At 39.6% G+C, this 26788-nt stretch overlaps 1 protein-coding gene across 5 annotated transcripts in view; it reads right to left on the reverse strand.

Annotated features, from left to right (window-relative positions):
- SBF2 (SET binding factor 2) overlaps nt 1-23022 on the reverse strand; it is a 255148-nt gene extending 232126 nt beyond the window's left edge. For 4 of the 5 annotated variants that reach the window (XM_037402206.1, XM_037402207.1, XM_037402209.1 and 1 more), the window contains exon 1: nt 22840-23022. In XM_037402206.1, the coding sequence (XP_037258103.1) occupies nt 22840-22894 (55 nt within the window). In that variant the 5' untranslated portion in view covers nt 22895-23022. The remainder of the gene's footprint in view (nt 1-22839) is intronic. The other variant, XM_037402210.1, reaches the window with a different exon arrangement.
- Between the last annotated feature and the right edge of the window lie 3766 nt (nt 23023-26788).

A 26788-nucleotide genomic window follows, 5' to 3' on the forward strand; every position in this document is an offset into this window, starting at 1 on the left:
TCCTTAGTGCTCCCACCAACTATCCTCAGAACAACCAATTCCTAGAGAAATTAACAAAGTATTTTCCATACCCTACTACATATCTTTACATGGATTTTTCACTTTCAAACCTTTCAATACGATTTTTCCTCATTTTAACTATATATGCAAACATTTTATGAAATGAGAGATTAAACCTTCTTTTGAAAGGAAAGCAAGCTGTTATTCTAGCCTGTATCTGATCAAACATTGACTAGATCAACCAAATTACATATGAAATGTAAACGTCAATACTCAGTATCTATTTTTCTTCTACCAGTAATAATACAATGGAAGGTGTTTTTCCTAATACTACCTGTGAACAGGAATAGTAAAAAGACCCACAGATATATGTTCCTGAACATGCAAGATTAGCCTACCACCTCAAATGTAAGAAACTACACTACCATCACAACTAGCATGACAATTTCACATAGTTATTCTTTCATGTTAATCTAAGTTGTGTGTTTGAGGTCGTTCTCCCCAGCCAATAACTAATGTTGGATGTACTTTAGGAGGCAGGGGAACCTGTATTAAGCTATAAATATCTCAGTCTTATAGAAGAGCATCACAGTGCATGGAACTCTCCACCCTATCAGTTTCCAAAGCGAAAAGGGCCCATTTTGTCCTGGCTCTGTCCTGAAAAGTCGTTCACTCTTCCAAGAACAGAAGCCAGAAAGCACAGCAGGAGAGGGCAGCAGAGGCTGCTGAAAGCCTTGACATTGCCTAGCAAGAGCAAACCCAAATATTGCACCTATTAAGAAACAACTCTACATCTCAATGGCTAGATCCTGTACATCCTGACAAGTGGATGGAGAAACAAAAGGAAGGCTATGAACATGGCAAAAAAGGTACCCATCCTGATTGCACATTGTTTAAGCTCATAGGTCTTCAAGGAAAACCCACCTATACAGAAACAAACAAGTGACAACACATACAGTAAACTAAAACTTAAGCCTGTTTAATATAATGCACATATACTTGGCTTTTTCATTTATCCATAAATTCTGTATTATATTGAAACTTTTCTGTTATTCTATCTTGCTTTTTCATGGTTTTCCTCTTCTAAAAAGGAAAAAAAACCCTACCTAACAGCCATCATCAAAAACCTAGGACAAATACAGGCAAATACCAAAGCCAATAAAGATTTTGTAGTTCTCTTAAGATTGAATGTGTTATTAGCACTGCATACCCTCTACTCCACAAAAAGCATCACCTAGCCAACTAGTCAGAGCATTATGAATCACACAAAACAAAGCAAGATAAATAAAAATCTCAACACATTATGAACTTTCCAGTTGTTGCTTCACAGAAGTTCACATTTACCCAGTTTTCTTCTACCAACAATCAGGTATGTTCAGAAACAGCCAGAGATGCTAAACTAATTAGGCATACCCATAACAGAAAACATATTTTCGGGGTTTCTTGACTGGATCATGTTCAGAACCCTTTTTTCTCCCAGATGTCAAACACTGTTAATGCCACCTAAGATGGTATCAATAATATTGTTACAACAGGGACATACAACTGCAACTGATTGAAGAACAGAAGAAAACTCTCAAAGATAACATAGAATTTATCAAAAATCAAAAGACACCTGTATTTGAAATCTTACTCACATGAAAATTTATTGTATGATATGAAGAACTGTGAGATTAAAAACTACCAAAAATTTAACTCCTGAACTTGAATCACACACCTCCACAGTGTAAACTACTTCCAGGCACCTGCAGTTAATCTTTTCTTTAGCATGATCTAGAAACTAAAATGTACATTCTTGGCTAATTTTAGATTGTAAGATTTTGCTTTTAATAGAATTATGAACATCTATGCAGATAATTTCAGTGTAATCAAAACATTTTGTATCTAATCTTACTAACTCATACTATTTCTTACGAGTAAATGGTGCACTTCATAGCTAGAGCAAATTCTTATCTACAGAAATTATGGGCTTGGCAAATTATCACACTAAAGCAATACAGAAGAAAATGCAATCAAAGGTAGTAAGCTTGAATTCAAGCTGTCCTTTTAGAGAATGTGATGAAATGAGGCAGGGAGGGGAGAAAGAAGCAGCAGAGAAGAAGAACAGGATCAGTAACTCACTGATACCCAATGAAATGTATGTAGGAATGTAGCATTTGTGATGCAAATTTGATAATAATACACTCCTCAATAAGCTTCATTCAAACCTGTTTTGTGATTCATTGTCAAACAAATAATTCTAGTGATTCATTAACAAAAGAATGAATGATCTAATACACCTTTGAGATAGACAATGCACAATCTAGAGGAAGGTTGCCATAGGTTTAAAAATAAACATTACCTTAAGTGATTTTTTTTTTCTTTTCAGTTCACAAGAAAAGGAATGTATCTAACTCAGTACTAAGGTTAGTTTCAGAGGTGATGTGATTACTCCCTATTAGCTTAAATACATCATATTTATATCAGCAACTTTGTGAATTCTGATGGACCACCTCGAAGATATCTTTATCAGATCAATTCTGATTAGGGAGAGATATACACACAGGACTACACAGTAACCGCAACAAACTGATTCAGCTTCAGCAGCCCCTCTGGAGTTCTTCTGCATGGGTAAATGCATCAGAAAACTTTACATCATATAACATTTTACAAAACAAGCAAGAAAACAATACACTGATACACTGAAAAGAATATTCAGTTGGTGACACCACTTTAGTCCTACACAGAAAGGGAAGGAGAGAGGACTGACCTGTTAACATACATAGTAGAATGACTAGCTTCATCTGTACTGCTAACAAAGGTGTACTATGACAGATTAATAACATTAAATGTTGGGGACTTTTTTGCTTTTTAGGAGTGACTGGTTTTCAGTTTTGAGCTTAGGGGTTTTTTTTGGAAAAGCAGATTTAATCTAGGAATAATAATCTAGGAATAGTGGAAATGCACATGCTAAAAACTGAAACTAGCAGGAAAATGTTCTACATAAAATGTATAGAGCAATCAGAATGACACAATCTGAGTTAAATATAAATTATACTAGAATATTTTGTTCTTCAGTCAAGTTTAAATATTTAAACAGTGGAAGTAAACACCTTCTCCGAGTACAAAAGAATTTACTTTAAGAAATACCTTTCATGTTCTTTAGAATATACACCACCTTTGGGATGAGAAGAGTACGGGAAAGCTACCGCTTTCTAGTAAAGGAAAAGATCAGCAAGAATTCAACTCCTGATGAATGAAGAATCGGTCATACAAGACTTAACACGTCTGAAAGTACTCTGACTTTCTTTTTTTAAAAGACTACCGAGATGCAAACTGCACGTTATTATAAAATACTCACATCATCAAACAAGTCCGTAACATAATTGTTTCTTTGCTACTTGCCAAGTGCAGCCTTTCACATAGTATGTACAAATCGTTGCAAATCACATATATTCTCTATCTTCAAGTAACATGCTTTACCAGCAAGTCTTCATGTACAGTATGCTTGGCCAGGTGCCCCAGAACAGCAGCACAGGACCAGAGGCCAAGTGGAAGTTGGTTATAAGCCACCTTTCCACTTCCCTTACCCTTTGCCTGGTAGGAATAAAACCAATCCCCAGTGTTATGTACAAAAAGCCTAAAGGCTGTTCTTAAACATGCCCTTCAAGTGGCTTTTACACAAGTTGAAAATTGCCAAGACAGCATGGTAGCACAAAAGTTTCTTTCAGCAACAATTCATCAGCTATATTACCCAGCATCAACGCAGCTCTAGCCCTCTGCATTCCTCAACCTGACAACTTAAGTACTAAACTCTACTACCATTACACTACAAACACATCAGTATTAACCAGTCCAAAATCTCTCCTTTATAAGTAAATGAATCCAGTGAAAAACAGAGTATTCTATTGCGCATGTATTTCTGATGTAATGTAAAGCCACCAGCTTTATCATTCCATAATAATAATAACCAATCCCAGAGTTCTTTTCACTGGACCTACAACGTCTTACTTAACTTCTAGATTGTATTTTTACAATCTAGGGAAAAAGCCCTACACTTTCAGGTTCAAGCCTTTCCTCATTTTTCCAACCTCCCCTACATAACCAGTGGCCACTGAGGGGTAAAAATAAATACGTACATATATACATACATAAATAAAATCCACAACACAGCTGAATTACACAAACTACATCTCTTCCACTGGAAGATCTGACACAGAGACCATGAAAGGAGGAAAAAAAAAGAAAAATTAAAAAATTACTATGGCCTATTAGTTTTTTCAGGATGGCAGTGTTTTCAAATTTTACCCCCCAAATACATACATAGGCAACAGAAGCATATATAGTATGTATTTTAGAAATTTCTATCCTAGTGCATCTTATTTTAGAAATACGAAAGAAACCATTATAAACTTAAGCTTCAAAATTCAAGAAATATGCCATATAATACATTGAAAATTTTTTCTGCTACCACTTCTATGAAGGCTATTTTAACACATAAGCCTGGTTCACAAGAACAAAGCATTAACAGGATTAACAGGTATTCTATTTGATAAATGTGGTAAGCAAAACCAAAATCTCTACCTTCCAAACAACTTATTTGCCAAAGTAAAAGGTTGTATCACTATTATTAGCAAAAGCACCAGCACGCTGAAATCCACTTACCTGATTTTCTCGTTTAGTATACCAAATAATTGAAATCCATATGCAAACGAGAGCTGCTCTCTGAATTTATAAACTGCAAGCCTTTTTATTCATCTAACCAGTGTTTGGTATCAGTCAGAACCCTGACACAGGAAGAAGAGCATGGTAGAAAAACACTAAGCCAAACAGCCGCCTTCTCTCTGACATTTATTGTCTTACATACAGTATTGCAATCTAGTCATCACACACTTAAAAAATGCTTGGGATTAGTTTAGAGAACTGAGAAGTAATGGATGACAAGACAACGTTGTGTGTACATAATCTCTGCTAACTAACTCCAAAATATCTCCATGGAGATTTAAGGGGAAAAACAGAAACTCTGTCAGAATGAAAAAAAGTCTGAGGAGCACCAATACTAGTAAAACAAACAGAAAAAGCTGTCATGTCAGATGCATAAGAATCTTCCTAAAGACCACGGCAGCTTCCTGAAGGTACAACCTCTACCTTGTATCAACTGTTCTGAAGTAACAGCACAGCTTCTACCCACCCTGCTCAGCCAGGCACACACTCCACCTACATACCTCTATTTTTCACTTCTCTTTGCTTCTCAGTTATCCCAGTCTCAACTTTATGCAAGGAATCTTCCCTAATTCATCTTACAACTCATCTCTTACTTTCTTGCAGTCATGATGACAAGACTAACTATTACTGCACTGCATCAGAAAAGTCCAAGTTACAACTTCAGTCCTGTTTTTCAGTTCTGTATCCCTAATAGGTATGGCACTGGATAAAACTAACATGACATTAATCAGGAAAAAAAACCTTGATAGATTAATTTCCTCATTTATTTGTTACTTTTTCATGTGGTGTGAAAGAACATGAGGCCAAAAAAATCCAATTACTTTTGAAGGTTTTTGTTTAAATCATGAAAGTACTACAGATAGCTAGTAAGGTGGCCCTCTACAGACTTACTGCATCACACTGAATCAATCGCTATGATAAAAACACACTAATATGGCAACATATTCTAACATGCAACTTATAAAGAAGTCATTTGTCTTTAATCTGAAGAAGTTTTCCAGGTTTCAGGTTATGTCCTACTTACGCACAATACAATCATAATATATATTAACTTGAAATTAACAGACAAGTTCTGTTGTGACACAGCAGTATTTTTTCCCCTCAATTTGAGGATCTGGGCCTTGTGTCTGGTCAATAACTGAAACAGCAAAGGCTTGTATACTGGTTTTAAAAAAAAATCATACATATTTTCCCACAGAAATAAGGAAAGGTTGCCATGAAGAATAATATCAATTTTATTCTTGAGATAATCTGGAATATTTTGTGACGTTTCTTTAGAAGTTCTTTATGTCTTCTTACCAAATAACACAAAGTGTAAGTAATCGTCAACACTGGAGTAAAAGAGAACATAGAGCATTATGACAGTGTTTACATCAAAGAAATAGTCCTTTGCCTTTTCTCACACATAGTGTTTCTGTATTTCATGTTTCAAAAGACTATCCTGCACAGAGCAGCTGAAAACACAGTGTTCATTCTCAAGCTCAATTCTGACATGTTTCAATCTCCGCTATTTCATTATACCCGCTTTTTTGCCCAGAGTTCAAAGTGATGATGTGGTACACAGTGAAGGATTCAAATGCTTTGTAAAGGATGTCATCTTTGTCATCAAACGTGCATATGAAGGATTACAGTAAAATTAAGCAAGAAATAAAATGCACATCTGTGTAAAAGATATAGCAGCAAAACACAGTTCCTTCTTCAAGCCAAGAAACCAGAACCCAAAACAAGCATGCTTTACAATATGCATCTTGTTTTACAATAAATAGAAGAATCCTTCACAAATAATATCCTTTATACAGCAGGTAATGTACTTTCTGAAATTGTCAAGGTGAAGGGTAACAAAACTTTAAGTCTACTTCAAGTTTAGATGCAGCATGGTCTGTTGATTTCAATACCAGAAAGATACTCCACAGAAACAGCGAAGTGTAACTGGTTGAAGTTGGTATGACACATTTAAACAAAAAACCAATCAATTCCAAAAGCACTTCCAGGTTGGGTAGTTGACCAATAAGAGAAATATTTCCATTACATCAAAAAACACACTGATTTTTAGTAAAAGCACTTGCTTGGAATCAAAGGAAATACATACTTGACCCAAAACTTATTTGAAAGGTCCACATTTCCTGCTAAATTGCAACATCAGCATAGCTTAGTACTGCTTTACACTGGACACACTGTCACTCTACACCTAGGCAATTACCATGACCTCCAAAAATTTAAAATTACCTTTGAATAGTATTTGCCAACGTTGTTAAAAACCAACATCTCTAAGTTCAAGATATTCTTGCAACACATGATCAAGCCATTTCATTTTAAATTTTCAATACAGTGCCTATGAACTACAACATAGTTCAGGCAGTAAAGATACATAAATCCCTTATGCCTTCACTACTTTGTTTCAAAAGCAGTATCTTCAGACACATCTCTTCTTTGTCTGCCCCAAATCAAGACAATCCTTCCCAAGCCTGAAATCTTTAAAGACAGAATCATCCTCATCAGGACCTTTTTGATAGCCCACACTGTGACAGTGCTGCAGAGATATCACAGAACTCATTTCTCCAACTGCCTCACATTAGCCTTAAATCAAGCATTTATTTGCAGCTCCATATCACACAGCACTGCAAATTCCTCTTTGGTCACTTGCTCAAGCCACCCACATCTGAACTCCAATCTGTAAATATAATTTAGCACATCTCAACATGCAAGATGTTTGCTCTGAAATTCAGTTGCTCCTGATCTACTTGCCAATCCTCTGTAGTAAGAAGCTGCCTCAACTTCCAAATCCCTTAGTTATCTCTCCACTACCTTCACAGGATTCTTCCTCTGTGTACTACACGCTTTCTAAAAGACAATGTTCATAATATCTCAGCTCCTCTTCCACTATCCTTTTTCATTCCTTACTGTTATTTAAAACATTTTTCTGTAATGCTTCCTGCCTCTAAGCATTTATGGAGCCACAATCCTTTAGTGAGAGGAACTGGAACATGTATCTGTACATACTCGCACCTCAGCAGATATCATTCATACATATCACACATCATCAAACTTCCTGACGTCATACTTAATTTAAAGTTTTTTCAAAACTTGCAGAATTTTGTGACTGGAAGGTCATCTCAACTGTCTATGAGAACATTACTTTCCCCTCAACTTCACAGCAACTGCCACATTCCTTCAGGTAATAAGATGCACATTGAAAGTCCATATAGAATTTCAGACAGTGCTTTCCTCTCCTGCATTCACATGCACATGCCCATAGTATTGTTTAAAACCAGGCTACAAAGATTAAAAAAACAACACAAGTCAATCTGTTTGCTCAATCCTTAACATTCATTTTGTTCTGCACATACATTTCTGCATTGATAAAAGAAATTTTAAAGCATTTTTTTCCTACTCAAAGTATTAGCAATGCATAAAGGATGAAGGAGCAACTTTTCTTCTCTTTTTTTTTTTCCCCCAGAACTAACCATCTGCTAAGATTTGTCTTTTTTGGTTTTTTGGGGGGTTTTTTTGTGGCTTTTTTAAGTCTGTATGCCACTGCTCACCTACAGGTGATGAGGAGTGACAGTCATTTGGGAGTTTCCCACCCTGTATATTCCCTGGGGTTCCAACAGGCTAAAACAATTAAATAATATTTTGAACTTACCAAAGCATGACTTTTACCTAACAGCTGTAACAACGCACATTAACAATAAAATTTCTGAGTGCATTCAGTGTTTCCCTCATACAAAACATTTTCGGAACACAGATGACAAATGATGCTTTACAAATAAGAATGATTCACATATCCTGGTAGGCCAAATATTTTGTCTGGACTGACTATAGACTAAAAATACAGCAAAAACAAAGAGTTTCCAGTAAGAGCTTATCTTATGGCCCATATGTATTTAACAAAAACTAGCTCTTTACCCACCTGCCAGAATGGCAGTAATGCCAATGTTCAGGCTGGTCATCGATCTACCAGCTAAACCTCACACAAGTACGTGCAAGCCAGTATTGTAAAGCAATACAAGATGATCTCAAGAGAGTTTGGCCCCAAGTGTTCAGACTCATTTTGCTCTGCATTCTCCAGTACTCCATAAGCCAGGGATAGGGGAGATGGGACGACACACACATGAGCGAGGCTCTGCAGTTATTGGGCTTCTGTCACACTAGAATCTCAAACAACTGGTGTGTCACCATTCAAACATCCCCAAGTTAACCACCAACACCCAGACACAGCCTTAAAGGAATGCTCTGCTGTCTAAAGATAAGAGGACCTATCGGGAGCACCTTTTAGGAGAACAAACTGGAACCAGAGATTGAGTAGAATGATTTTCAGGTCAAAATAACAATAGTCCAGAACAACAGGATCAAGCACATAACCACAAAATGCAATTCCATCAACACTTACTTGATTTAAACCAAATGGAAAAACGTACATGCTAGTGATCACGCTTACACAAGGGGAAATGCAAGCAGATTGCCACAGTAGTCAAAATCATCTCATGATGTCATATCACTAAACTACCCCACAACAAACTTTGTTCTTCACAGCTGCAGAAAAGTTCCAAACAATATGTTTAGCTTCCGAACCAAGAACAAAAAGATTGGGTCTACTTCAAAAAGGCAATAAAAATTAACACCATTGTTCCAAATATCCACAAGTTAAACACTGTTTGTTTGTGTTCTGGCTGTCAAAGGTTACCAGTTTATTTCGTTCCCTCCTCCCCCAAGAACAGAACTGCCAGAGTGACTTAAATTAAGTGGGGATCAACACAAAGAAGGTGGTGGTTTATAAGCCATGCTGAAAAAGGATACGTTGTATCCAAATTTATTTTACATTACACTACAAAAACCTCACTTTCAAAGTTCATAACTGTTACTTTATATTTGTAGTTCTTCTCACACTAGCAGTCTTCACTAAAGCTGCACTTCGTAGAACATGAATTATACTTTGTCCACACAGCACAACAGTATTTCACCTGATCTCCAAGCATAGTTAACAAGTACTGCAAATACTGTTACATATTTACATGACTAAAACGGAAAAACATCATTAAATATAAAGGCCTACAATAAACATCAAATTTTTATTTTAAACACTAAGTATGTTCTTTCAGGTTTTTTAGATAATTCTTTTAAAACTGTACTGAAAGAATAAAGTACGATTCTCTGCTTACATGCTAAATCATCTTTTTCCTTACGCCATCTTCCACCCTATAAATAAGCTACACTGCCAAGATTTTACACATCAAAATGCATTTCCAGTGCATGCACCATTAGCAGTAAAAACAATTAAAAAAAAATCCTCAATCCACACTCTGCAACTGTAAAAAACAGAAGGAACTGGTTGTTTGAAATTAGACACACAACTAAAGAAAACAGAGCTGCATCCATGTCCTAGCAAACAATTAAATGCCACTTGACTGTGAGCCCATAATAAATCAATAGAACATAACCTCTCCCTCTGAGGTTGTGGCAGGCCCAGAATATTAACTGGAGTGTACTACAATGTGTCTGTTACAAAGGAAAGCAGATCCTCTCCTAAGAGACAGAAAAACAATGTTATTGCAAGCAAGAATGCTACTTTCAGATGTTTCCTACAGAAGCAAGGTTTATGTGATCAGCTGCCTTTAACCTAAATAAATATTGCCCAATGACCCTGATTTTAAAAAAGTTAGTATTCAAGAGACCTTGCTGTTTGTTTAGTAGCAGCACTACTAGGGACATTCAAGACAAAAGACAAAATGTGTAGAAAAAAGTCACTAGTTATGTTGCTTATTAAATAAATCACTAACTTGTTTCTCTAAGTACCCCGGACTCCTAAAATATAGCCCTATTTTAACATACCACAAAGCACCTCAAATTTAATATGCCTAGGAACATCAACTGAATATACTTTTTGCAAATTTACTTACTACACACTCAAGCACATTTACAGCAGCATTGATTTTATCTCCCACCTATAATACATGGGTCATTATGGGGTTCAATGCTCATTTTTTGTTTTGGTTTTGATTAAAGTCACTGCACACTGAAACAGCTCTTTTTAGCACTCACAAGTTTTTATATATATACATATAAATTATTAATTACTTTAAGAAAATGCAGATAAGCACATTAGAAGACAAGAATTCAAAGTGATCCTGAATGACTGGAAAAAGTTATTAAAAAAAAGTTAAGAGTATGACTAAGGAGAACTGCAAAGCTGCAGAGTTTAGGTCAGAACAGCTGACTGCAGATATACAAGATGGTCAAATAGTTATCAGTTTAGTTCAAACGGATGTAGAGGTTAAAGCAGACCACGAAGTGACCGTAAGTGTTGTGATGTTGAAAATTAAAAGAAAAACCAACTAAAAATAAAAATAAAATCAGAGTCATGCCTACACATGGAACTGTCTGCAAAACCAGCAAATAAATCTCACTCTTAGTTTTGGTAAGATTTCAAGTATTTACCACATCCAGTTTGGTCACCACACTTCAAGGAAAATAGTGTAACAGGCTTAAAACTGTACCAAAAAACCATTTGACTCGAACAATATGAACACCCTTCTAGAAGTCAAGACAGAGTAGCACTGGAACAGACTGATAAAGCAGGTTGTGGAATTGCTGTTATTGAGGGGTTTTACAAATGAGTTAAAGATCCACCCCGACCAGCAAAGGCTACAGCTAGCTGTGCCTTGGGCAAGAAGACAGGATCAGGTGATGCCTGGAAGTCCTATCCACTCTTACTTAAGACTCAGGACTATAGCAGCCAGGGCCAAATAGGAGCTCTGGGATTCTCCTAATCCATTCTTACCCCCTAGGTTGCAAGTCCCAACACCACAATGTTTTCTGGTGGGTTTTTTTTCCCCACAATTCCATACCATTTATTTCTGAGTTTACTGTTGCCATTATCACCAGACATTAAGCTGACGTTTACAGAGAACTGTCCCAACAAATTCCAAGAACTTTTTTCTGTGAGACAATAGCTAAACTGGAGAGCATTGTTGTGAATATTTATGTCCATCTTTCCTCACCACTGCTTGTACTTCAGCTTGCATTTATTAAAACTGCATTTTATCCAAAATTTTAACATCTGGTCACACAGTATCATGAGGTCTTTCTGAAGCCTTTCGCCATAAGCTTTAGATTCAGCTATCCTGAATTATTTTAATATTGGTTTTAATCAACTGCAAGTCTCATCCCCTAACTATTCCACCTCTCTTTTTACCAGATATTTACAAGTTGAACAAAAAAGGTCTGCAAAATTAACTTTGTGAGTCCATACTATCAACTTTGCCTGTGAACAGTGACCACTTGTTTCTATCCTTTAATGTACTCATAATTCTCAAGCCTCTTACCATTTAACCAGCAACAGCTTAGATTCCTTAAAAGCCCCAAATACAAAAATTTTCTAAAAATTAAGATTGGCAAGACAATGTTGACAAAAATCTTTGTCCATCTGCCAGTAAAAAGCATACAACATTTCATACAACTATATTAGGATTACTATAGTCCAAATCTCTTCTTGGTAACTATCAAATATATAAGAATAAAAAAAGACTCTAGAGTCTTCATATAACCAAAAATCAAATCTAATAAAACACAGAATTTATATTCTGGTCTCTGCAAATGTATTTTCAAACTTTTAAGACAGCAAAGTTAATATTAGGTAGGGAGTACATACCAGATTTAGACAGGAATGGATTCCTACTGCTCAAGAACTACTGCTCATTTTTAGACTTCATATGGATATTGCGATTTTCTAAAAATGGGCTATTTACTAAAAAAACCAAACCTGGACCACATTTTCTTAAAAAAAAAAAAAAAACACCAAGAAAATGAAACCCATAAGCAAACACATAAACAAAAAATTTAAAATAAAAATGCAACAACTTCTCGCAAAGTCAGAAAGGTAGAAAGTGTGTTTTCTGGACACTTTTCAAGAGCACTCTCACAAAAAAATAAAATGCTTCAGTGGCAGCCTTGCCTCTTCCAAAAAGATGCCATGTGGCAAAAGAGAACAAAATAATAAAATATCCTTGTGTAGACTGTTTTTGTTAAATATGTATGATCTCATCTCTCTTCATAATAAACACTATAAACAAAACATTTTGAAAACACAGTACTGAAACAACAACCTTACAAAAGTATCACTACTTGAATCAACACTTTACTCAGTGGCGAACCTGGTATCATTATTTATGCAGATTTATCAAACAGGAAAGAGAATCTTTTGAAAGAAGAGTTTTGAATTCAAAATCACAAACATGTGGCACTCTACGGTTTTGTTTTCTTTTAAGTTGCCTGTAACTGAAAAAACATGACACTTGCTTTGGCTGTCCTGCTGAATTATAATGCCATTACAGCTGACACACCACAGCTTTGACACTCTAGTCCTAGTACAACCTACTGAGATGGTTTGGGATGTTCTAGTCCTTTTTGTTGCTTCTCTGCTGGAAACAATCAACCCCTCAGAGTTGGAAAAAAGAGAATATGTGCCCCATGCCTCAATCACATCAATACAAATCCAGGTGTCTCGGCTTAAAGCATGTGTACTGGCAGCTTTGAGTCAAAAACTCAGCTCATTAGCAGAGCTAGCAGAGAACTGACACAACTGTCTACAACTGCTGTAGGGGCAGTTGCCTCCAGGTAAAGGGCAAATCTGAGACTTCCACAGGCATTATCTTAACTCACTTTAGCAAAGCGGACCAGAATTTGCTACTTAAAAAAGCACTTAAGTTTCAGCCACTATAAAACAGGTAGAGAGGAAACATTTCTCTGCAGCCCTTTGAACACTTGCATGAGTTTCTGAACAAAAACTCTGTATTTGTTACCACAGAAAACATCCTTTTATTCTGTATACGTGCCTCAGTACCTTAACTGTTTCGGAATTACTATTAAAAGCATCCATACCAAACCATGGGCTTTCGACCATTGCTGACACTTGTGGATCATGAGGAACACACACTAACCAGTTTCCTATTTTGCAAAAGCAAGTAGTTCCTCAAATGCAGAAAATAGTAATTCATTAATTATATTTCTGAGAAACATGGGGTGAATCCCAAAGTCAAAGGCATTGCCCAGGCAGCAGCTCTTCCCTCCCTTAATGGAGAATTCCAACTAGTTCCACAGTTGCAGTCTGGCACAATCCATTGCTTAGGCAGAGGCGCCAGACTAAACTACTTTACAAAAAGCAAATTTTCCCTAGAAGCCCATCAGCAACAGTGCCAGTCACAGCACCAGGAACCTCAAGGGTCCACTGCTTTACTGAAAGAGCAGTGACATTCTGAACCGCACAAAAGCCATCTCCAGGGCTTACAAGTACTATGCTTTCAAAGCTGGGAAAGAAGAGGATATCAAGGGCAAATCCAGACCCTTCTACAAGACACAATGAATTCAATAACGATTTTATATCAACCACATTACCATCCACTACCAGCTCTTACAGGGTCAGCATTCAGAGCTGTCTGTCACTAAACAAAAAACAGTGAAGAAAAAAAAATTCTCACAGACTGAAGGTTCTACAAACTCACAACCTAGAAGAGAGAGGCTAGAAATAAATTACCAATAGAATATGGGAAAAAAACTGGGTTTAATTCTGTTTCAGGAAGGAAAAACATAATCAATTTTCCTTTGACATCATCTTAATAAATTCTAAGTTCTTCAAAATTATGAAACCCACTTCTCTCTTCACATTACCAATCAATATGAAAGAAAACTGAAATCCTCTTGTAACTTCTACTAGAATGATCCGTGTTAAACAGCTTAAAAATAGCACATCCTAACAATATAGAACACCAGCAGCTTAGTCACTACACAAGCTTCATAAAACTATGATATATTTTTCTGGGAAAAGAGACTAATTATGAAGAAACAGCTCTGCAGGAACAAAGCGTGTGGCTTTTTTCTTTTTTTTTTACGCAATTACAATTTGCATTTTATGAAAAGCAGCCCCTGTAATAGCATTAAAAAAACACAATTTCCTAATTTACTGTTATTTAAGAAATACAGTACACCCATTCAACCGTATTTCAAGAAAAGTCCATTACAGTTGTATTTATGACAAGATCACAGTTTCATCCTTTTGAAAAAGTCTTGAGTATTTTGTTAGTCATGCAGCCAGCTTATGCTTACTACCACTCAGGAATTATATTTATAGTTCGTAGAACAATAGTCACAAAAGAGGACGAGTGTCTGTATTTCTTTGCCCAAAGCACAAATACACGTACAAAAAGTACAAATTTAAAACGTGAAAGTTTAACAATGCAGCAATCAAGCTAAAAGGTTTATTGTGCTACTTGTAAGAAACCAAGAGAAACATGAGTGCAATGTTTTTTAAATATGCAAATAGCTAACAGCCATAAGCATTACTAAAGGCACTCTAACATCTTATTCTGTAACTATTTTCAATTATTTCTTACTTAGCCAAACTAAATGTACCACCTTAAGTCTTAATGCTTAATACCTGTCCCTAGCTCAATTACTTCACAAAACTTCACACCAAATACCTTTTCAGTTTCTAAGAAATAAGAGTGGGAAAAGGACTTTTTTACATAAACTAAAGTTCTAGCAAACACTCTTTTAGGCCCAAAATTTACAGCAGGAACCAAACCTGGCCTTTGTGTTTATGCGATGAATTGACACTTATTTAAAGATGAAAATCACCAGAAATCAGACTGACTGGACAAGAGGGCTTCATCTCAGAAAAACACAGAGTAGATAGAAATGGCTAAACAGAGGTTGAGAGACAGAAGGAGGGAGAAAGAGACACTAAGGTCAGAGGTTCGTCTGGGATAGATGTAGAAAGTCAAACTAGAAGACAGAAAGAATTTTAAAATACTACAATGTGTCAGAGTAAGCAGGAAGAGTAGCCACTGTCTTACAGAGCAAGGGTTCCCAAACCACGCTGAAGTAATATGCAGCCCACTACGGAGCCTAAAGGCAACGCTGCCCACTAACAACTCTCAGTACTCCTAGAATTCGTATTTATGGCATCTGGCAAAAGTAGCTCAGTGAAACCCATTTTCCAAAGCACAATCTTCCACAACAGAAGTCAAGATTCTAGAAAGTAGAGTTGTTTCTTTGCATCCACAAGTACCTGAGAAATGATCTGCCAGAATCTCCCATCTTCCTTCCAGTTACTATTCCATTAGACCAAATATATAAGTCTACCCTTTAAAAAAAGACATTTCCAACCTTGCTGAAGGGTCCAGATAGTGCATTTTCTTGGTTTTGCATTTTTAAATCCTACCAAACACCACATGAACGACACTTAAAGAACATTATTCCTACCTTCCCACCCACCCCCTCAAATTTCTGAGTGACTGATTTTGTGACCCCAGTAACATTCCTTTGTCTCTTTTTACCTATTGATGTCTCCCAGGGTTCAATATGGTTTTGTATGCTGCTGTCCTGAACATGTATCCAGAATTATGATTTTGTATTTTCAGTATATTAGCATTCCTTTACTACAGCTATACAAAATCTCAGACTGCACTGTCACCAGCTACTAATTTTGGCTGCGGTACCAAGAGTCTGTTACATATGGCCAGTTTAGTGGAATTTTTGTGATTAGTTACTATGTTGTTACCTTGAGCACAAGACTACTACAAAGCAAACAAAGAACGCAAACTGTGTTCAATGATTGCATTTTTTCATATTATACAATTTGTAGGAGACTGAAAATTGAGATTTGTAAACACTAAAAACAAGAAATCACTATGTAGCTAGTCACTAACAGATAAGCAGTAACAAGCATGTTCTTGGCTCAATGAGCAGGGATTTAACTGCCAAATCCCAATCAACACTAATTGGATTGTCCTTGACTTCAGAATATATCACTGACACCAATGGAATAATTTATTTCAACAAATGCATATAACTGGAATACATTTCCCAAAACACCAAGCAGAGGAAATTAATCAATAATGCTAGTGCTATTGTTAGATTTTCAGGCTTCTTGCTTATATAGTGTAAAAAATTATTTCTCATGTTACTGCAAAGAAGTAAAAGGAGAGGTGAATCAAAGAGAAGCTTCCTTATCACCAGTATGTATTTGTAAGATACAACTTTCACTGACATTTATCAAGGTTGAACAGTGAATCTACTGTTCCACATTTTAAAACAATTCCACAGTGACTGTGGTTTTCCTTTGTTTTTTATTTTCTAAGTACCAGTAGCTGGGGATGTAGCTGGTATTTTAAATTCATGACAGTGAACTACCATAGCAGTATAATTATCTTCCTCAGTGCTGTAAGACTATTATGTTTGTGACACTGGAGGAGTTAAATGTCATTCTCATTGTCCCCCCACTGAAAAATACGCTTGCACTTGCGGTTAGAGAAGGACAGTGCTTAAATAGTTTTCAGGCTTGCATAACAAACTGTTTTTCATGAACATGCTGCAGGAAAAGTGTCTTTTTGTTAGATAATCCACAAAATTAATCCAGGACAGAAAAGGGGAGAGAGAGTTTCTTAACTGCAAGTTTGTCTTAAGGTATCCCCAAAGAAAGAAAATGCTTCTTCCATTTACAGAATCTGTGTCCTCACATTTTAGGGCTATGAAGATAGCTTACAGAATAAAACATTCAGCCTCCATGCATGTCTGACTAAAATTGAAAGGCTGAAAAAAACCTTAAGTTTTATTGCTGTTGTTATGACAGCAAGACCAAGCAAGCAGAGAGTTTCAAATCCAAGTTCTTCAGAGATATTAATCAGCAGGTATGAGGGAAAGAAAAATTACATTGATCTGTACTGATTTAATTTTTTCTCCAAAATTATAGTGAATCCATAAATCAAAATAACAATTTTTCAAGTCAACATCATATTTTAGAAGGAAGTGCTTGGATACATTTTAGGAAGACATGCTACCAAAAAAATACTGGTGGTGTTGGGGTTTTTCCTCATACATTTTAGGAAGACATGCTACCAAAAAAATACTGGTGGTGGTGGGGTTTTTCCTCATACATTTTAGGAAGACATGCTACCAAAAAAATACTGGTGTTGTTGGGGTTTTTCCTCCATGCAGACTTCTAAGAAGGCCTTACTCAAAAAAAAAAAAAAAACAAACCAAAACACTACCAAAAAACACACAAAAACACACACATGCTTTTCTCATTCTGTTTCAGCTTGGTATTGTGGAGAGTGCTGTATTTGAAAACTAAACTGAGCAAGGACAAGGTTTGTAGAAAGAGGTAATTTCTTATACTAGAACAACCGATTTGTTCGGAAAAGCTTTTGGGCACACATGCCCTTCTCCAGTCATAGCCAACTACAGTAATCTCTTACACAGCTACTTACATATCTGCATTCTGCTTCAGTTCTGATAGTACACCTCAGTTACAGCTACAGGAACTCTTCTGCTACAAAAAAGATTTAGTTTTTGTTGGGGTTTTTTTTTGCCTTTGAGATTTCCCTAGATTGCACTTGCATCACATTAAGCCGCAGCACAGATAAGAAAGCCATGGCAGTAACAGTTTGATTCCTTTATTTTTCTATGTTTTCTGTTTTACAGAGATTGCACACCAAGAAATCACTCCTTATAGACACGCTAGCCCAGAGGAATGCCCGACTATGAATATACAATAAATACACCAAAATAGCCTCATGACATTGTATGATATTTACTCCCTCAACATAAAAAGAATATTCTTCACAAGCAAAGTCTGCCCACAGGAAAAAAAAAAAAATAGAAGAATCAGACAACTGCATTTAGGAACTTCTACTCTAGCATCAATCACTTGTTTCAAAATCCACCAAGATACGAAGCTATGTTAGACAAGAAAGGCTTTCCCGAAAACAAGTTGATCAAAATCAGAACAAAAAGAACCACAACTGAGCCTACACGTTTTATCAGCATTTATCAGTTATGACAACAGCCAAATAAAACTGCTATACTGTTGCAAGCCTTCTGTCATACACATTGCAACTGCACACACAAGCAAGAACAAAAAAAACTAATAGTAGTCTGTCTTCCTACAGAGAACAAAACTCATGGAAAACATTTCGCTTCATCTCACAGGTTTTCAGTGTTAACAGCTGGGTACACAACAGCATCCTATACAGGAAAGCCAGTATGGGTATATGGGCAAATTAATCAAATCCAGTATTTAGTTCTCTCTTCTTTAGCCTTAGCTTTCAGTTGCTGAGCTTAGACACAAACATTCTCTTTCACCTTTTTCAAGTACCACCATATGTAAATTCCAGCGATAAAGTAATGATTATGGCTTATATCAGCAAAAACAAACTGAAACAAAACAAAAAGGCATTTTCTCATGCCCTTCTATGATCTTTGTAAACATCTGTGTTCTTGTTAAACCCCATCCACATTCCATTATGCAAACATATTAAATGGGAATTTTTGATGAAGCCGATCAAACACTTCAAAATACATGGAAAAAGAAAATGGATATACAGTCAGGTCTTCTGGTATTTTCTCTAGCTTTTAACCCAGAGTGCCTACATTTTCTAGCACCTTTGTTCTCTTCAGAGACTTCTTTAACCGCCTTTTGTAGCAAGTTACATAACAGCTTTATATTGTGCTGATATGTTAGAGAAAAAAGTGGTTATCTACCTTAGTAAAGGTTCAGCTAAATGCAAAATAAACATAGGAAAAAAATCAGCCTTGGTGTATCACTGAAATCCTTTGCATTTCCACTGTTAGAACAAAACCAAGGGTTTTAATTAAATCTGGTTTCTCCAACTCTGTCAAGACACTGAACATGGAACTTCCAATAGCAGCTACAGCTATTACATACTTTAGTGACTCAGAACAAGTTTCTAAAACACACAACAGCAATTAAAACTATGATATATTTAAGCTTACTTTTACGGTGAGAGCTATAGACAAGTATTTTTTAAGTGGGAATACAGTCAACTGTACCTGAAACTCATAAAAACCTATGTGAATCAGATCGTTCAACACTTCTCCTTTAATTTCCCGTGTACCTGAAAGTCTATGGACACTCAAGACATCAATGGCAAAACTCATTCTCTACTCAGGCTGAATCTCAGTGCATCTTGCCAAGCACAAATAAACTGCCTGTTACACAATCTATTCAAAGGCACCCGTTACTTTTACCCGAGCAAGTAGGAGAATAAGGTATCTGACTAACATCTTTTCGCCCAAGGTTCTAGGACCATTTCAGCTGATATAAATTCAGGCTGCAGTGATCTACCCTCCTGCACGCTCCTGCTCCTCCTTTATACAGATACTGGCATTCATGTGACATCCTGGTGAGCCAACTGTTTGAAAACTGAGCAGAAAAGCAACCCAGAAAAAGAATAATACAGTGACGCAGGCAAAATACTCAGCAAGAAAGGTCTTTTTGACAGGTCAGCATCCTAAACCAAGCTGAAAACGAAAGGAAAATTTAGCACAATAGGAATGACAGCACTAGGACTGCAGTAACATCAATATACATAGGCCTCGATTGGCACAGGAATGAATTTTAAAATGTTTGATCCCCCAAAGGATCAAACCTCTTTGGTTTATTTGAGGACAATAAAAACATCTTTTCACTTCCCCTTAAGACTAAATTGAATAAAAACTTGTAGCACCAATAAAGCTTTTCCACAACAAGAAAAATCTAGAAATCTGCTCCTAAATTGCACAAGTGCACAAACCCAGCATTTTAGATATTTACAGTGAAGGTTTTTGAATAAAGCTAAATTAATCTGCATAGGAAAGCAATACTTTTACCACATTTTCAGTATACTGCAGATATTGGTACATGTAAATAAATCCCTATAATCCATGTGAAGACAGAGCAGATGATGGTTGCTATAGAGAGACAGCAGAGACAGTAGGGCTTTTCTGGGAGAACAGTCATTGCTATAAACATCCTTTCTTATTAACCGCAAGTACACATTATCCCAACTGCTGCTGATGTACAGGTTGGGGAAGAGGGGGAAGGTTACAGGGTTTTTGTTTGCTTGTTTACACAAAGGTATTCCAGAGTATTCCTAAAAAAAACACTATAAAATGTAATTACACTCAACATTAAAATCAAACCTATTAAAACAAAACCAGAATGTTATTGAAGATTTAAAAAAAAGTCCATACTTAAAAATTTAATAGCTTCACGGGTAATAAGTCTACAATCCTGGAAATGTTTGTCCTTGTTTTTTCATATAGAAGGAGGCATAATAAATGCATCGAGAAACTAGAACTTTTACAAGAAAAAGAAAGGTCAGTACTCCATGTATTATGGGATCGCACGTGGGGGTAAAGGAATTTGGAAAACAATGCATGCCTAGTCTTCAACAGAATGTTGTTCCTTCAAGCATTTTAGTATGAAGCATTAAAAGTAGCAATGAGTAATTTAAATAATGAAGTCTAAACAGTTATTTTCTGGGCATGACCTTTTCAAATTAAGGTTCTGGTTCTGGAGTTATTTCTGAATCTGCTCAATTTCATCCATGCACGCAATTCTACTAAACTTAATGAGACAATTTATGTACAGGAAGTTAAACACATACTTAAATGCTACAGATGAAGACATTTTACAAAACCCTAAAGCTTTCCAATCCATAATTTTATTTCACATGGCAGCTGTCATATTGATCATACCCTTTAAGAAGGCAGGCTACTTGCTTCACCTTCCCCTTAAAAGCACCCTGATTTTTTGGTTGCTTCTTTGTTTTGATTTAAGCTTTCAACTATTGTTGGGGAAGAAGCTCCAAACAGGAGAGAGGCAAAAGGGGAGGTCTTTACTTTTATTATAAAGTACTCTCCATTTCACATATCTTACACTTTTGCTACTGCAATTAGAATAAGTCTATTTCCAAATGGGGTGGGAGGGGGAACCACGTCATAATTAATGGAACGTATTATGGAATATATGGAAAATCATGCCAGTATAGAAAAATCCAGCAGATCCTTAGCAGAATTTTGTAAGCCGCTGTGTATTTAAACACATAGATATGATGATTTCTCTGAAAATTATATTTCTTAAAAAAAAAACCAAAGGATCTTACTCCTGGAGTTTATTAGCTACACTTGTAGAATGAACAAATACAGACTACACACAACTGTTACTTCAAAGAATTACTTACAGTAACAAACTTGAGTGTTGTTTGGTCTATGCATAGTCAAATAAATTAGGGGACATGCAACTATTTAAAATACTGTTTATTAACAACATATATTCAAAGGACTGTTCTGAAATACACAGCACAAACACATACCAGTTGACAATCACTTAATTTTCAAATCAGTGTATATACGGATTTGAGGTCTCCCCAGCAACAAACGTGACATTATAACACAAAGTCACATAATATGAACCACTCTACCCACAAAATGACAGCAGATAACACCACTTCCCTTTCACCCGAGCAGACAGCAAAGCAGCCATTCCCGAAGAGCCTACCGAGTGCCACAGCACTTCCCCAGGTGCTAGCCGCATCAAGGCCATGAGCTCCAAGACCCCACTCAAAACGGGCCGCAAGCCCCACTGCTTGGCAAGCCCCCTCCGTCTCTTGTTTTCCTTTGAGGCCGCGGGTGTACGTGCCTCAGCTAGCGGTACAAAGGTGAGAGAACAGCAGCCAGTGCCGCCGTCTTCTGCAAGAGGCGGCCGGGGAAACGGGCACGCACAAACAGCACCGGCACCCAGCCGGCCCGGCGGCTGCCCGCGTGGCAGCACCGGCCGGTGGTCGGGGCGGGGAGCCGGTGCTGTGCACGGCCGTGGGCAAAATTTTAAGCCGCCCCCACTTTCTGGAAGGAACCGCCGCCCGTTTCCAACATCTGGGGTCGGTGGGCCAAGGCCGCGGGGTACGCTCCGGCCGGCTGCCACCCGGCTCGCCGGATGGGCTTAGCGGGGCTGCCTGGTGGGCTGAGGCCGGCGGGGGGTGCCAGGGCCCGGCTTGCCGGCCGCCGGGTGCCTGGGGGAGCCCCTCCGCTTTCCCGCCGGGCCGCTTCGCCTCAGGAAAAAGGGATTAACCCTTCCCTCGCCCCCGCCGGCCGCGGCGCCCCTGGGCGGGGGTGAGGCCGCCCGACTGCCCGCCGCCACCCTCCTCCCCACGGCCGGACACGCGCCCCGTGTGCGCGGCAGTCTCCTCCTCCTGCGGCCCGACCGGAGGCGGGAGGGGGCCGGGGCCGGACAAGAACGAGGGGAGGGGGGAAGAGGCCAGCCAGGCACCGCGGGGCAGCCCTGCGCGCAGCCACACCTACCTGTCTTCTCGTGGTCATAGCCCACCACGATGAAATAGTCGGCCAGCCTGGCCATGGCTGAGAGGGGCCCGCCTCGGGCCTCACCACCCCTGCTGCGGCGGCGGCTCCCGGGAGGCTCAGCATCCTCCCCTCCGCGCCCGCTGCAAGAGAAGCGGCACCACCTCAGCCATGTTGGAGGCGCGGGCGCCTTGTGCGCCTGCGCGCCGCCCAGACCGCTGCGCCGTGACCCCGCCGGGCTGGGCGTGGGCTGAGGGCTCGCCGGCGGCAAGTGGCTGGGGCGGCACGGCCCCGCTGGCCCGGGCAGCCCGTGGGGGCCACCGGTACCAACGCTAGCGCCTCGCTTCGCGGCCCACCGAGGGCGGGGAGGGCCCGGGCGGGGGACGCCGCCCGGGCCCTCCCCGCCCTCGGTGGGCTTTGTCTTCTCGCAGCCCCCCTGTGAAGTACCCACCCAGGGGCTGGGGCTCCGCAGCACTTTTTCCCTCAGAAACAAAACGGCGGCAGGTCCGACCGATCTGCGCGCTCACCAAAAGGCGGGTGCCTGGGCGGGAATCACCTCAGCGCGCCCCGCAGGGACCTCTCCTGAGGGGAGCTGCCGCGGGGGCGACCATCGCCCCCCCTTAGGCTATGAGAGAGTAAAACCCGGCGGCGAGATAAGGCCGTGCCCCCCGGCTCTTACATTTCATGTCAGGGGTCCAGACTTACATTTCCAGGGTGTTTCCTGTCACGTTTTTCCCGGGATGTGCGGAACGTGCGGGCGCTGACGGCCGGGCGCGAGCGGCTCGCTGGGCGCTGTGGCGGGAACGGGGGACGAGCTCGCCCTCACACCGGCAGCCGCGGTCCCCTGCGGGCGCGGTGGCAGCGCCCTGAGGAGACAGCCCTGCCCTGCCCTGGGGCTGCCACCGCCTCCAGCCCGCCGCGATGCCCCCCTCCATCCGGGGCAGGAGGCTGGCGGTGCCTCGGCGTAACCCTCCTGGCCTCCGATGTGCTGCTCTGGGCACATGGCGGTGGCTACCAGGGCAAGCGGGGAGAGTTCGTGTGGCTGTTGGGCTCATGTGGCTGTTGATAGCCTACAGATGAGGCCAATACCTTTGGGTTCTCACTCTTGAAAGCCCAGTGAGCTTGCTAGCAATCGCAGAGGTGCTGGTGATAAACAGGTTGTCTGACAGTACAGCACATTTAGTTAACCTGTGGAGATAGCCAAAACGTTCTGATGAGCTTCCGTGTATGTCCCGTTTGACAGCTCAAAGAGAAAAAACAAAGCAAAGGACATGGCTGCACTGCAGCAGCCCTGGGTACCGGGTTGCACGTGGAAATGCAGCAAATTCACTGGCTTTGCTCCTGACCATCCACTGTCATGTGGGACCCAGCAGACAGTCACTAGCGGTGTCACAGAGACATTTCTGTTTCAAAAATGCATTTCTTATACCTCCTACTTCACTGGGACATACAGATACGGTGTCTTGCTGATAACCCAGAAGCAAATTGGTCAGGAAGCTTTGCCAATCAGTTACAGCGTTCTCCCTTGTGCCTTCTCAGCAGAGGGCAGCCGTCAAAATCTCCTTGGAGTAGTCAGCCTGGTGGCTTAACTGCTTTTAAGTAGTTGCCATGTAGAAAGATCTAAACTTAATAAAATTGCTTGCTAACTTTAGGAGCAAAGAAAAGTGCAAAATATATGCATTGAAAAGACTGAGTATACTTTTGAGAAAGAGATGCACCCTGTGGGGTCAGTCACCTCCTCTACTAGGTAGCAACTAGAAGAAAGAATGCTTTCTTCAGTTATGCATAGGCATTTTCGTTCATGAACCTGTATACTTTAATGACTGAAACCCACAAAGCTGTTTTCAAAAGACTGAGCTTTTTGATTAAAAGCATGTCTGAAGTAGCAACAACGGAATGCAAATCTTAATGAAGCCACACATTACCCCTGCGAGGCTGACAAGGATAAAGCTCGTTGCTGTGACTTCTGAAGGGGGATGTCGCAGTTCTTCAACAGCACAAAGCCAGGACATACAACAGTTTACAAAAGCAAGGGATAACGTTCCGCACAGCAAAACCTGCAGGGAAAGTTTAGAGATGCTAAGAAATTACCCAGGTTGGAGCTGAAATGGAACCTTAGGGTTATCGTATCTGCGCTCATAAGCAAGCTCAGTATGTAATGACAAATCTCAGTAGTGAAGTCTCACTGCTCTTTTAAGCCAGCACCTCTAGCAGAAGAGTATCACTGAACACTTTTCCAGGGCATTAACAAGTGCTGGATCAAGAGGAAGACGTTATTTATTGATTCCCCAGTCCTTGCTAGCGCCCACTCTACAGCCTTGCTTCTTCTTCCATCTAGACCAATATAGCCAAAGCTTGGTTAGTTTATAAAGCATGTCATAAGTGGCACATCTGAAGTACTCATAACAGGAAGGGTACTGTTCATCTGGGTTTGAACACAGCTTATGTACCTGCGTGGACAGCAAAAGGAGTCAATCATCCGTAACTTACTTCCTTAACTTCCCTTAAGTATAGAGCAATCTGATCTTATAGGACAAATGAGGAAGTAGAGCAGACAGATTGTTTGCTCACCTAAAGGCTAATACAAAGTAAACTGAACTTTCATCCAGACCGCCAATAACATAATTCCCTCCGTTGCAGCAGAATAGCCTGGCTCCTCAAGGAGCCCACAGAGTAGCGGCTCTGGGAGCACATCAAGGCCTGGGTCTCCAGAAGGACCCAGTGAGCAGCCATATATTTATGCCAGTGGCAGAACTGTGGGGCTGCAGCTCCTCCAGGAGACTGAAAGCACACAAGGGACAATGTTGCCACACTCGGACTGTGCTCATAGCGCCAAAAAGGTGTGAAGGTTCACAATACCCTCTCCAGTCAACTCCTTCAGGAAATACAAAGGTCACACTCTGCCTGTGGTCCCTTAACCCAGTGTCCCTGTCAGTGAAGAGGGAAGCAGCCATGACCATGACCAGGTTTTTCCCCTCCTCTAGCAATATGCATCCCACCCTCGAAGCCTTGAAGGAGGCTTCGGTGTACTCAAACCTGTCAGACACAAGGGTCGCTTGAAAGCACCTCCAATGGGACCTCCAGAAACGGAATCAACCCTTGTTACTGCGCCCTTGGCATAGCCAAAGCTGGCTAAGTGCACGCACTAACAGCAAGGCTTTTCTGTATGGAGCTTGACTGAGATTTTATATCATTTGTGGGGTGTCATTCTTGTATTAGTATCATCTTTTTGCTGATTTTGTACAGCCTACAGTATACAATCAAGTATATTCATACTCATGGCATACAAATTCAGCAAACTTTCTTTAAACCCAACATGAAACATGCTAAGGCACTTCCACGGGCTTCAAACAATAATTTTCCTGCATAATCAGCACAGAATATCTGCCTCAAATTGACTCCTCAGCAATGCCTATAGATTTGAGATCTTTGCTTTTGGAATAAAACTCAGCCTAAGTGTCCTGGTTTCAGCTGGGATAGAGTTAACTTTCTTCTTAGTAGCTAGTACAGTGCGGTGGGTGTTTTGGCTATGATGTGAGAACGATGTTGATAAGGCATTGATGGTTTTAGTTGTTGATGGGTAATGTTTATACTAAGTCAAGGATTTTTTGGTTTCTTGGGCCTTGCCAGTCAGAGGGCTGGAGGGGCACAAGGGACTGATAAAAGACAGGTCAGCTGACCTGAACCAGCCAAAGAGGTATTCCATACCATGGGACATCATGCTTGGTATAGAAACTTGGAGGGTTAGCTTTGGGGGGGGGCGGGGGTGGTGGTGTCATTGCTCGGGGACTGGCTGGGCATCGGTCAGCGGGTGGTGAGCAGTTGTACTGTGCATCACTTGTTTTCCTCTTCCCTACCTTTCCACTATAATTGTTATCATTATTGTTATCGTTGTTGTTATTGTTATTGCTGTTGTTCTTACCTTTTTATTCTGTTTAAATGATTAAATTGT

Source organism: Falco rusticolus, chromosome 10, assembly GCF_015220075.1.
Source record: "Falco rusticolus isolate bFalRus1 chromosome 10, bFalRus1.pri, whole genome shotgun sequence".
Taxonomy (NCBI): Eukaryota; Metazoa; Chordata; class Aves; order Falconiformes; family Falconidae; genus Falco; species Falco rusticolus.